Source organism: Hemicordylus capensis, chromosome 2 (assembly GCF_027244095.1).
Source record: "Hemicordylus capensis ecotype Gifberg chromosome 2, rHemCap1.1.pri, whole genome shotgun sequence".
Lineage (NCBI taxonomy): Eukaryota > Metazoa > Chordata > Lepidosauria > Squamata > Cordylidae > Hemicordylus > Hemicordylus capensis.
In genome coordinates, this window is record NC_069658.1 from 141,855,536 (window position 1) to 141,868,604 (window position 13,069).

General features: G+C 40.9%; 1 protein-coding gene across 8 annotated transcripts in view; it reads right to left on the reverse strand.

The window, feature by feature from the left end:
- The window catches only part of DNAH6 (dynein axonemal heavy chain 6), a 353,767-nt gene that overhangs the window by 195,568 nt on the left and 145,130 nt on the right, over positions 1 to 13,069 (reverse strand). For all 8 annotated transcript variants that reach the window (XR_008315406.1, XR_008315407.1, XM_053291993.1 and 5 more), the window contains 5 exons: positions 9,121 to 9,246; positions 7,443 to 7,625; positions 4,809 to 4,952; positions 3,403 to 3,624; positions 2,655 to 2,802 (listed from right to left, as the gene is read on the reverse strand). Coding sequence is in view for 6 of the 8 variants with exons in the window: in XM_053291993.1 (XP_053147968.1) it covers positions 2,655 to 2,802; positions 3,403 to 3,624; positions 4,809 to 4,952; positions 7,443 to 7,625; positions 9,121 to 9,246 (823 nt within the window). In the remaining 2 variants the exon portion in view is untranslated. The remainder of the gene's footprint in view (positions 1 to 2,654; positions 2,803 to 3,402; positions 3,625 to 4,808; positions 4,953 to 7,442; positions 7,626 to 9,120; positions 9,247 to 13,069) is intronic.

The window sequence follows — 13,069 nt, forward strand, 5'->3', positions numbered from 1 at the left end:
AAACATTCCTTGTGTCTGTCTATGTAATGGAATGCATAATAGTCCCAGTCACTTATGTGATGCCTGTCGGAGGAGTCCGCTCAGTCCCAACGAAGATCCACATGATCCCAAGTTGGTGAGAGTCGAGGGGGTCAAACAGGCGGAGGAGTTACTTCTCTATCCTCCAGGGCATAGTCACTTGTATCTGACAGCAGATAGGTCGGTTCCAGATGATTCTCTTGGTCCGCAGAGTGGGACCAGGTAGGCCTATATTCTGGAGATGCTGGGGTCACAGAGATGGTTCAAGTCAGAGAGGCCATCGGTTTCAAGATGGTTTGCTTTGAAGTGCCCAGGCCCAAAGTATAAAGTAGTACCGGGTGTGCCTCAACACCTTCTTGCCTCTTCTTCTTTTTAGGTGCAGGAGTGGCATCAGCCTCGGTAGTAACCTGTGGCTTTTTCTTGGGTATGCGCACAAGGTGCTGTCCTGCGGGCAAGGAAAGTTGTAAATGAGATACCTTCTTTTTCTTTGAGGCAGTTGGAGTCAAAGGCCGAGGGCTTGTCAGTGCCAATGGCTGAACAACAGACCCCGATGGTTGATGATGTCCACGCTGAGACAGTCAACGGTTCACAGGACATCAACACCACAGTAGTTTTAGGTACTGAAGCTGTCGGTACCGAGAGCGAGTGAAGTGAATATGGAGTAGCCAAATCAATACTCAAGCCTTAAGGTCCCACGGCCACATCGCTTGACATTTTGGTGGCTGTCTTTCTTGCAGGCCTGCTTATTAAACTTGTGGCAGTGGGGACAAGTTTCTACAACGTGGACCTCACCCCCCGCCAAAAGACATCGGCTGTGGGTGTCTGTCAATGGTAATTCGTTCCCACAGCTGCTACATTTTTTGAAAGTTGTTCTGCTCACCATTTGACGGGAGTCAGATCAAAGTCCTCCCAGGAAAGAGGGGGTAGGATGGGAAAGCCCAAAAAATCTAAACCACCAAGCTAAAATGAAACTATGTGAATAAATTAAAGTTAATAAATTAAACTTAACAAGAAGAAAGGGTAAAAAGGAGAGGGAAAAAGTAAAGAGAACATAAACAACAAAGATTTTCTCTCTACTTGCAGCCAGAAGATCCAACGATGTCGACTGACGCATGGACAATGAAGACTGAGGGGATGAGGAGTGGCGCAGCTGCATATAGTGGCTGGGGGTGGGGTTCCCACCAAAAAACAGGAGACCTGTAGCAAAAAGTATCCAATGTGGCCTCTACGCATGCACAAAACTCATTTGTGTAAAAGACAGAGACCATGGCGAAGAATTTAAAACTGCTTCCTATACCGGTATTTCCAAGATATTTCCAAGTTTAAACCTGTCTCAGCTTTGTTTTGCAATTCTGTGGAATTAAACCTGGGAATTCTTGGCCACCAAATAAATTTTAGAATAAACCAACAGAACATTGGTTATCAGTGGGACATAATGAAAAAAAACTACAACAAAAACAATGTGTGTGACAAGAAGGCATTCAAAAATACCAGTTACTTCATTTTCTGTATCTACTGCATATTTTACTGAAGGATCCTTACTACACCACTGTATCTTTCAGGGGAACCTGTGTTCACACAAACTGCACTTCTATTTTTCCTTCCTTCCTTCCTTCCATTGCATCTCTCTACATTCAACATGACATTTAAAACATAGTCATTCTGAAACTTAGGGGTCTCTGACACGTTACATCTGTCTGATAGAGAAAATACCAAATACCCTGTTCATCTGTTCTGGAAAAGACCATGTTCTATAGCACAGGCACTGCAATGCTACATCTAATTTAATGCGCCACAAAGGGGCAGTGCACTTATTAGAATGGCCTATCCCCAGAGGCACATGAAATTTGGTGCCTGCAGTCACATAAAGCTTATTTTCCTTTACTGGAGCCCCAAATTTTGACTCAAATTCTTTTTTAGGTAATTTTCATCAGAAACTCTAGTAATCCCAACAACTTAATTTGATGTTCAGTAGATCTGATGTGACTGTGTTCTTTGACAAGGCACTTAATTAGCTATACCTCCAAGTGAAGCAATTTTAAAATGAATAAATGTATTATTTAACTACTATCAGGGACAATCGGGGTGCTGCAACGGGGCGTGTGTGTAAGTGGCAGATACCGCTTGCACATGGAGCAGTGTACACAGGGTACGGTGAGGAGAATGGATCAAATGTGCTCATAATAAATCAAAAGTTTGGGGATCAAATAATTATTCATTATATATTCATTATTCATTATCTATTTTTCATTATATTAAAACAGATATTAGGTTTTTCAAATCAATGCTGCCCCCCAGTGTAAAACTGGACAAACTACATTCAAATATAATCTACTTGCCCCCTTTGATTCAAATTAATAACTGCATAACTCAGTTTTTTTTCTTGATGGTTCCAGGTACCATTATCCAGGCAGCCTCATCTCCAAGCCCTGGGAGAATCTCTATTAATCTTCCCCACCATTCTGGAGGAAAACCCATAGGCTTTTGGGGGAAAGTCTGCCTTCTGCTAGCTGAGCAAATACTGTGGAATGCTACCTTAATCAGCAACATAAATGAAGGAAAATATTAATTACAGGCTACACAAAACTGTATGCAATTAGTGTAATACAAACACCAGTAACAGTAAACCTCTTTACCTAAAATATTTTTCCTTTTTTTTTCTAATTTAGACTCGATAATCTCCTGTGTCCGTGCAGATGATGTCTGAGCAGAGAAATTTAGGTAAACAGGAACATAGCCAGCTTCATCTTGTATTCGGTTTAACAGTGCCCTGGCAACTACAGACTTTAAAGGAGAGAAAAATGAAATTAATAATAAGTAAATAAATAAATAAATATTTTCCAGTACTACATTTTGAAGCTCCACTACTATCTAAGAAGCAATTCTCCATTGAGCTGTGCACTGAGAAACTTAGATTTTTACTGGTTTAAGAGTTTAAATTGTTCCTTTAAGTTTCACATTATTTTGAATTTATGCACACAGAATTTTACCAACATTAAGCTGCTAATTCAGTTAGCTTGATGGGGATTTTAATGATCACTTCTAGACTCGATAACAAAAATTTTGTCATTTTGACAGCCTTCTCTTCTAGAACATTAATCAGGTAATGTTCTAGGGCCCTTTTTCACTCTTATCAGCAGATTAGGGACACACATTTATGAGGAAGATTGCCAAATAAATAATTAACTTCCTTTCCTGAAAAAGCATGCCCCCATTATTCACAACTGTTTTCCTATCTTTCACTTCTCTAGGAATCCCTAGCATTATATTCTTTTTTTTTTTTTAAGCCTTAATAATTTCCCCTAAAGTTAATTTCTAACAACTCTTGGTGAATTTGGTTTTAACCAAATAATCTATTTTGTTGTGCAACCAAAGTATTCTTACCTTGCCAACTCCTGTTATTCCAGTGAACAACACAGAATGTCTGACAGCTAGCAATTTTTCCATTAGAAAGCCATAGCGCACTGTATCAGTGGTAGGAACAAGCATTTCAAAAAATGGTATTTTACTGTTGTATTTAAATGTAGGTACAATTCGCTCCCAAGGATCCAGTCGTTTTGTATCAAAATCAATGAAAACACTCCACAAATCACCAGACTGTGGAAGCTAGAAAGATGAAACAATCTTCAGTGATATTAGAAATTTATAATATAGAACACAGAATTTTTGTCAAGGAATGGAAAGAATGGCTGAGACATATGGCAAAATGAGGCAACAGGTATCTTTACAAAGGTTTGACAGATGGTTTCTGCTATCAATACATTCCCAGGTCTTTCTCCACAACCATCAAGACTACGAGTGGGCACGGAACCGGGAAGCCCAATTCAGTTTGAATAGAATTGGACCCGAACTGAACGGGGTTCAGTTCTGTGCACGTAGAGCCGGGCCCCAGTTCAGTTCAAGGCTGAACCAGTTTGGGCCTGGCTCGAAAAGGGGAGTCCCTAGAATTTAGAATTTTAACCTTACCACCCGGTCCAACAGCCTCTGGAGGGAGCTGCTGCGGTAGGGGGTCTCCAGTGGTCCCCATTCCCTTTGCCAGCCTCCTCCAGTCTTTTAAGGGCCATTTTGTCCTGTTTACAGGACTTTCTGGTCCTCTGCCTAATCACTGTGGCCATTTTGAAGGCTGCCACGCCTTTAGGGTCCCAGGCACCTGGGCATGCAAATGGCCAGTGTGCATGGTGTTATTATTATTATTTTTTAAATCTAGAATCCTGAGCTGGTCTGGTGAGCCAGTCTGCACATCCCTAATCAAGACCTAGGCCTTGCTTTTGATATGAGAGCCTCTAAGAATTCAGCACTAGATTGCACATTCTGTGTCAGAGACAAATTGCTCATTTTGTGGTGCAACAGAAGTCACCAAGATTTCTAGGTATTTATTTTAACAATAGGGCTTAATCTCAGTTGGGGTTCAACTCTGGAACCTGTTTTCAAGGCTAAGGCAGTAATGGAATTTGCATAATAAAAAAAGAAGAGAGTATATTTCCTGCACCACTGAAGAACAACAGCCACTCTGTCATAACTAGGATAAGAGTTAGGGTTTGTATGTTACAAAGTATAGTGGTTTAGATAGGCTTTACAAAGAATCAATTTTTTTAGATATCAATTGTCATTAAAACACAAATTGCCTGGGGCATATCTCAGTCCAGGAACACATGTGAAGGTAGCTCTGTGTAGCCTGGAATGGAAGAAAAAAAATATTCCTGTTGTCCCTTGTTACACTGTAATCCTGACCAACTGTTTCAACAAATACTGTAACTGAAAATATGTTAATAAGGAAACATTCTTTATACCTTAGCATCTGGATTGTCCTCAAATTGCTGCCTTACAAATGTATCAAAAGCATCCCAATAGTTCTCAGTTAAGTTTCCACCCACTGACCACAAATAGCAGAAAACAAAAGTCTGGCATATGAGAGAGTTTAACCTTGATTGTTCCTGTGTACAAAGGAAAAATAAAATAAAGCAAAATTAAATTAAGAAACATATGTGACATCATGCTACAATTTTGGAGTAGCAATTTTGAAGTTGTTGAGACTTCCTGGTAAAGGGCATACCACTCAGAGCTGAGACAACATCCCCACCCCCCTGCCCAATAGGGCAGCAAACAGAGGGACATTTTGGCAAATTTTTCAGGGCTGGGGCAATTTTCAGGATGGAAAGGCAGACTTTCCACTGGCTTCCCCCCACAACATAGCATTGCTTAAAGATTCATTCTGTGGCGAGGCGGGGGGGGGAGGGAATGGCAGGCAAAAACAGTGCTGCCATTGTCATCAGAAACAAGCAGAAATAGCAAAAGGTTGGCAAAAAGGGTTGGTTTTTTTAAAGTCAAGGTTCCTGAAATAGTGTGGTAGTGAAGAGAGGAAGAATTACTGCTTTTAAAACTTAAACAAAAATAACCAAACCAGATGAACTGCACTAAAAATAAATAAATCACAAATTAACACATAGGAGAGGAGAACTCTGTTGCTACGGCTGTATCAGATAGGTCCCTTTGATCATTGTGTACACAGTGCAGTAATGCCCCATGTACTGAGATAATCAGGTGAAGTCTTACCATTGCAGACAAATGCCACTGCTATTTGAGGTCAGACCAGTAGCAGCTGGTGCAGGCATCGCCGGGGGGGGGGGGCAGCGAGAGGCACCTTTAAGCTTAAATTAGTAGGTGCTTACCTCTGCTCCGGCTGTACCTGCAAGCTGTTCTGAGCAGCAGCGTGCCCCCCAGCACTCCCTGTGGTGGGGGTCAGCTCTGCCACTCCCCTGGCGTCCACAGAGCTGATCCTCTGTTGGAGGTCAGGTGAGTGGTGGAGCCAACCCCCCACCGTAGGGAGTGCTGGGCAGCACGCTGCTGCTTGGAACAACTTGCAGGTGCAGCCAGATACTGGCCCTTGTGCTACTGGTTAAAGAGAAAGATTATTTTAAATTATTTTAACTATCCACATATTTTTATTATGTGCTTGTTTGATTTTATTTTTTTTTAATTAGCATCCTGAGTGCTTTCTGGAGCCATGTGATGGGATTAAAATAAATAAATAACCAGCCTAATTGTGTGAAGAAATAAGAGATGAAGTGGTAACATTAATAATGGTAAAGTGGGTATAGGAAGTAGGTTATAATATTAATCTAGAGGTTTGGGAGAAGCGGTGGAAGAAAGATCTCAAATTCACAGAATGCTATAATGTAAAAGAAAATTTGATAAAATTGATGTATGGAATTTAATACCTAAGAAATTAGCTTTAATTTAATAAGTGTTGGAGATGTAAAGAAAGTGAGGGGTCCTTTTATCACATGTGGCAGTCCTGCAGAGAAGTAAAGAGGCCTTAGGATATGACTTATGATGAATTTAAAAAGATTCTCAAATGTATGTCACAAGAGAACTGAACCCTTTCTGTTGGGCATAATCAATGAAGAAATCCCGAAAGAAAACAGAAATTCCTAAATTTACTGTATTAGTAAGAGATGGCCATTTAGGAAGTTTTCTAGAAGACTGGAAACCCTCTTTGTGGTACAGGAAATACAATGTAAATTTGGATTTCTCAATGGGGCTTGAAATGTAAAAATAACAGTTGGGGGATTAGTTTGAGTAATGAAACTAAAGGATTATTATGGTAAAATATGAAGAAAATATTTATATGAGAGCAAATATAAATGTTACAGTATAACTATGTTGAAAGATGAACTGGAAGTCACATTGGTATATAGAAAACTAATTAAAAATATAAATGCAATAAATAACCAGCCTATAAATAACCTAATCAGGGAGAAGAATTTTATTTCCTCCAATGACAATAGATTGTGACTTGACGACTTCAAATATCTCGATTGTTTGCAATGAATAAGTAATAAATGTACGTGTCATTGTGTGTTAAATGGTTTGTCTGGAATGCCCACAGAGAAAGAGTAAGCTATGAGTCAAACTACCTGTGCATGCAAAGGCTTGTTCTAAACAAGAAGCATTGTTCTTTTCCAAAAGACAACTTCAGCAAAGGTGATTCTAACTGCAGCAAGGAGGGGTGGTGGATTATCTTTTTCCCCTTGTGTCATTTCCCCACTAAATACCCCCAAAGTAGCTACTGCTGCTTTATGGGAGAGGTTTTGGTCAGGAAAATGGTGCAAGGAAAAAGCTAAATTCCCCCTCCCTAAAAAAACCATCCTCCAGACCAGAATTGCATCCCCACAGCTGTTTTTAAAGAAAGAGAGATGCTTCCAGTGTGGAGTACATCTCTTTAGCACACATCTGCATTTACATCCAGTTTGATCTTATAAGGAAGAATGCAATTTAGAGATGTGCTATATCCTCCTGCGCTTAACGTTGTTTTCAAGTCTGTCAGGTCCCATCATATATAAAGGATCTTGAGCCTTTCCCTCATATCTTCCAAACAGAAAGCACAATTTATTGTAATCTCAGAGTAAATAAAATATTTGTACCAATTTCATACTGGGCCCTCCTTTTCCAAGAAGCAATGATTCCAGTAAACAACAGAGTGCAGTAACTTTACTGATGTCCACTTGTGTTATAGCTTGCGAACACTTTTTGTTAACATATTTTAGACCATCTTCAACATAACGACAAAACAGTTCAAACAAATATGTTTTTGTTTCCTCATTGAGCTAAAATGAAAGCAGATATTTGTACAGTTATTGTTTTCTTCGCCCACTGAAAATTTTGCACAACTCACAAGAAGGAGTGAAAACACCTTTGACATATACAATCTATATACCTCCATTTATGTGTGTGTGCATGTTTACACGCACACACACACACACACACACACTGCAGAGCCCACCATTCTTGCCTCACCACTTTTGTGTCCTATCCAATGGCCTGCTGTGGAAGACATTGTCAAATCAGAACACTGCAAAAGGAGAGAGGGAAGTCCTTACTTGTTCCTGCATAGCCCACTCACTTAACCTGCTTCGCCTTGACCTGGATTTTGGTCACCCTAGTATGTGATGAATCCCAGAAAATGGGCTAGTACATATATCAATAATTTAAATATTCCTAATTACATAATTAGGTTGTCATCCTCTGTTTCCCCCTCATGCCCCCATTTAAAAGGTGATTGGCTGTATCACAATTGGCAGCACTAAATCCATTAAGGCTGTATACATTCAGATTAAGAGCACTGAGCGCGCACACACACACACACTACTTGATGGAGGTCCCCCCCGCTTGCTTCTGTGGAGCCCTTTTGTGAGTATGAGAGGCTACAGATTAAAGCCCACTTTAATATTTCACTCTGATGCTTGTGTTTAAATATTCTTTGAGTACCCATAAGTTAACATAAGAACAGCCCTGCTGGATCAGGCCCAAGGCCCATCTAGTCCAGCATCCTGTTTTACACAGTGGCCCACCAGATGTCGCTGGAAGCCTACAGGCAGGAGTTGAGGGCATGCCCTCCCTCCTGCTGTTACTCCCCTGCAACTGGTACTCAGAGGCATCCTGCCTTGAGCCTGAAGGTGGCCTATAGCCCTCCGACTAGTAGTCAATGATAGACCTCTCCTCCATGAAGTTATCCAAACCCCTCTTAAAGCCATCCGGGTTGTTCGTTGTCACCACATCTTGTGACAGAGAATTCCACAAGTTGATTATTCATTGTGTGAAAAAGTACTTCCATTTGTTGGTCTTAGACTTCCTGGCAATCAATCAAGTTGCTTTAATAATATCTAAGTAGTGCAAATGTCTCAGTCTTGTTTCATGAACTCTTGTACAAGTGCTAGCGCAAAACCTCCCGCAGTGCAGAGCCATAGTGTACTGGGAGTTGCACTGCAAAATAAGAAATATGGAGAATAAAGAAGATAGAGGCAGTAGCACATAAACAGAGGGTGATAAAAAGTGGGTGATAAAAGAGGGTTTGAAAATTTGTACAGTCTTGCACAAGAACCTGAGCAAATGGAAGAACTCTTCTAGATTTTGGGTCACGTTTTTCACCCAGCACTCTTCTACTGAGTCAGAAACAGCCCTTCCATAAGTCGAAGAGACTTTCTGCTAACAGAAGGCTACCCTTGAATCCAAGCAAATGTATTTTCTGTCTTTTTAAAAAAACCCAAAAACCCTTGTGTTTAACTTTTTGTTTTTTGGTTAAAAGTGCTTTGTAAAACCTACTTTTTCTTCTTCAAGGCCTGCCATCCATGTCTTCACATAGGGGATCCACTTCAGTTCTTCAGGGTCAATATATACCATTCCACATCGGCTAACTGTAGCAGGTGATGCAACTCTTAAGTCTTCCACCTAAAAGTCATAGATATTGCAAAATAGTATAATTTTCAGGATATATGAAACAGCCACAAGCAAAGAAACCCAGACAGGCAAGGTGGTATCTTTGATCCAGCTTGTGTTGGTGCAGAAACACAATACTCTCAAACTGCACTCTCAAATTACAAAGAGCAAAAACAGCAAATTCTCAGCTATATACTGCTCAAAGCTGGTTAAAGATGAAATTTGCACTTACTTCAAATAGATAATGCTCTATTCATAAATCAGTCTTTCAAAATTGCATAATCACGGGAGTGCCTGTGTATTATGGGTGAGAGGTAAAACAGCATTCTATCATGTTATTTCACCCGACTGCGCCCCTCCCCCACCTTTGTGCCTTCTTAATGCTTTTTGTTTGTACTACTTACTACTACTACTACTAATGCTAATAATAATATTATTAAAAACTGTATTTATTAGCTGACCCATAACAAATTGTTCTCTGAGTGGCTCACAAACACAGCATTAACACGTCGGGTAAAAATATATAACACATGAAATCACAACACACCAAAAACAAACAAGAACACCATGAAATACAATACAAAACAATTTAAAAATTTGTAAAAAAAATCAGTTTTAAAAATAAATTTTTAAAATCAAAATCTTAAAGGCCTGAGAGAACAAAAAAGTCTTTACCTGGCATCTAAAAGAACAAAGTGATGAAGCCAGGCAAACCTCACTGGGGAGTCTCTTCCATAAACAGGGTGCAACCACTGAAAAGGTCCCTAGTAGCCACCTGCCTCACTACACCAGGAGTATTTGGAGCTAGGCCTCGAAAGAAGATCTTAAAGTCCAAATCGAGACATATGGGACAAGGCATTCTCTCAGGTAACTTAGTCCCAAGCCATTTAGGGCTTTAATGGTGAAAAAAAACAACAGGTTGCTTATAGGTTGCTTACCTGTAACATGTTCTGGTAGTGATCCCACGACATTCATAAACATTGAGCTCTGCGCCTGCACAGATAACTTCGGGTAAAATTCGTTAGCTCCTCAAGACGCCCCCTACTGCCTGTTGTGCATGCTCAGCGTCCATTTATATTGGCGGTTGGGCGTCCTTGTTTCAGTTTCTTGTTGGCCGACTCTTCTTCCTCCCCACCCCCACCGTGCTTGCGCTCTGCAGTGGGGACAGCTGGGCGGGTTTTATGAATGTCATGGGATCACTACCAGATCATCTGTTACAGGTAAGCAACCTGTTTATCTGGATAGTGATTCCACGACAGTCATAAACATTGGGTGAATGATAAGTTTCCCTAGAGGAGGTGGGAGCCGCAAGCTATGATAACACTCTTTTTAGTACTGTCCTTGTTGAGTCACTTTATTACGGTTTGGCTGATTGTCTTTGTTTCTTGTTACATAGGGCTTTTGACTGTACCTTTGAAAAGGCTTTCTGAAGTCTCTGTTCAGTCTTACCATACGTATTTTGTCTCCGCTGATACGGCTGAAATCTAGCATTGGCAGATTTTGGTGTGGGCATTGTGAAAGCACTGTATTCTTGCACTTTTTCCATTTCTCCATTGAGGAGTCTGTCTCCTCACAAAATAGTCCTTTTCCATCAAATAGCAGAGCTTCTATGTGGTCCCGCATGCCATGCTGTAAGTTAGTAGCCAAGCATACCGTCTGATCATTACTGCTGACATTAGTGTTCATGACTCTGATTCCACGAGATGCTTAGCATTGCTTAACTGCTGATGTGTAGCAGTAATAGTCTTTGTGAAAGTATTTTTAAACTTTTTTTTGAAAATCCTCCAGTGATAAATTGGTGTGTTCCTCATACAAAGACTCCCATAAGGAATAGGTATATTTCGATAAACATGCAATGTAGTTGGCAGTTTTTAATAGTTAGGCCTGCTGTCGCAGAGGTTCTTCAGCCTAAAACATCTAGTTTTCGTCCCTCCTTATCCGCGGGAGTTGTATGGCATTTGGCACCTTTGATGGCAGATGCACAGTCTATTACTAATGAGTTTGGCACTGGATTCTTCATAAAATATTCATTTTCTTCTTCTTGTATTCTATACAGAGTTTCCAGGTTTTTTAAATGTTGGCCTAGAAGTTCGGATAATTTCCCAAACTGATTTTGCCGCTTTAGTAATTCCTGGTATTATACCATATTAGTAATTAGTAATATCAGTAATATATCAGTAATTACTAATATACTAGTAATTACTTATAAGTATACCAGTCTCAAACCTGCTGCTTTCTTTATGAAATGGTATACTGGGTCATCTAGGTCTGTAGTTTTCTGTTTTAGATCTAAACCTAGCACCTCAGCCATTTCTGCTATTTGTTGGTGACAGGATTTCATCTCTTTCGTTGGTGATATGGATGGAGTCGCTGCTACATTTTGGCTTGGCTCTGGGATATGTTTACTAGATTCTTCTACAGTAGAATCAGTAGCATAATTATCGTCTTCTTCTGAGGAGTCCTCACGGACTACTGCACGGGTGGTTGCATGCTGTGGTAGTATGTCTTTGCTTGTTCTTTTCTGCATCCTGACTGCTTCCTGCTGTGCATCTGGTGTGACCAGATGAGACCCGTCTTCTCTTTCCAATTAGGACTTCCTCCTGTCCCCTCTAGACATGTCTGAATTTCCTTCTAGCATCGTCTGTGTTGCCATGCTTTGAGGTATTGTCACTGTTTGTGTTGCCATGGTGTGGGCTGTGGCACGCTCCATTTGTATCTGTGTCTGAATGGATGCTGTCACCTGGAAGTGAAGCGGCGGTATTATTGGAGGTTGCATGAAATTCGTTTGTATTGCTGCATCCCGGATTGTAGTAGTTGTTTGCTGCTGCATAGTAGTCTGTACTGAAGCATCTCTGATCTCATCCCTTGCCGGTGTGACCTGTGTGGCGACCTGCAGCATTTGCAGAGCTGCTCTTTGAGTTTGCCACTGCTTAAATTGTGAGTATTCTTCTGGGGACAATGTTATAATATTGTCCCCCCACTGCTTATCTGGCAGCAGAGGCGTATCTAGGAAAATAGCGCCCAGGGCAAGCACTGAAATTGCGCCCCTATCCAAGCAGGAATGATGGGACTTGTAGTCAACAATATCTGGAAATCCCTGTTAAAAGGAACATCTAGACATGGTTGTTGATCAAAATCTGAAAACATGCGCCATCTCTGTTAAAGACTTAGAACAACAGTCAGGATTTATGTGAGGATTCCAAGTGTCATTTTCTCTATCTCATCTCATGCTTTTTAAAAGGCATGACTTTGTCCTAGAGCAGGCCTGCTCAACTTAGGCCCCCCAGCTGTTTTTGGACTACAACTCCCATAATTCTCAGCCACAGCAGCCAATAGCCAGGAATTCTGGGAATTGTAGGCCAACATCTGCAGGAGGGCCGAAGTTGAGCAGGCCTGTCCTAGAGGATCACCTGCCCAAATAGCCACTAGCAAAATAGGGGAAGAAGAAGGTGGCGGGGTGGAGGGAGTCTATAAACCAGTGAATGATTCCTGCCAGCCTTTGTCTTGTAATGACTGTTGGCTCATGATGGGGTATATGTGCATTCACCTTTCTAGTGCTTACTTTGACACCAGGAGGGAGGAGAATACATTAGTTTGCCACACTAGACAGAGGAATTTGCAACAGGAGCAGACAGCCAAGTTCTGCCAGGGCCAAAACCAGTCCCCGCCAGACTAAGAAATCATTGTAATTTGCCCCTTCCTGTCACAAGCAGTGTGCTGTTTTTTTTTATTATTGACGCTAACTCTCAGATATCCCAGTCATGGATGGAAAATTCAGGGTCAATTTACAAGAGACACATTTTCTACATGGAAGTTTCTTCTGTGCAGGTGTTGT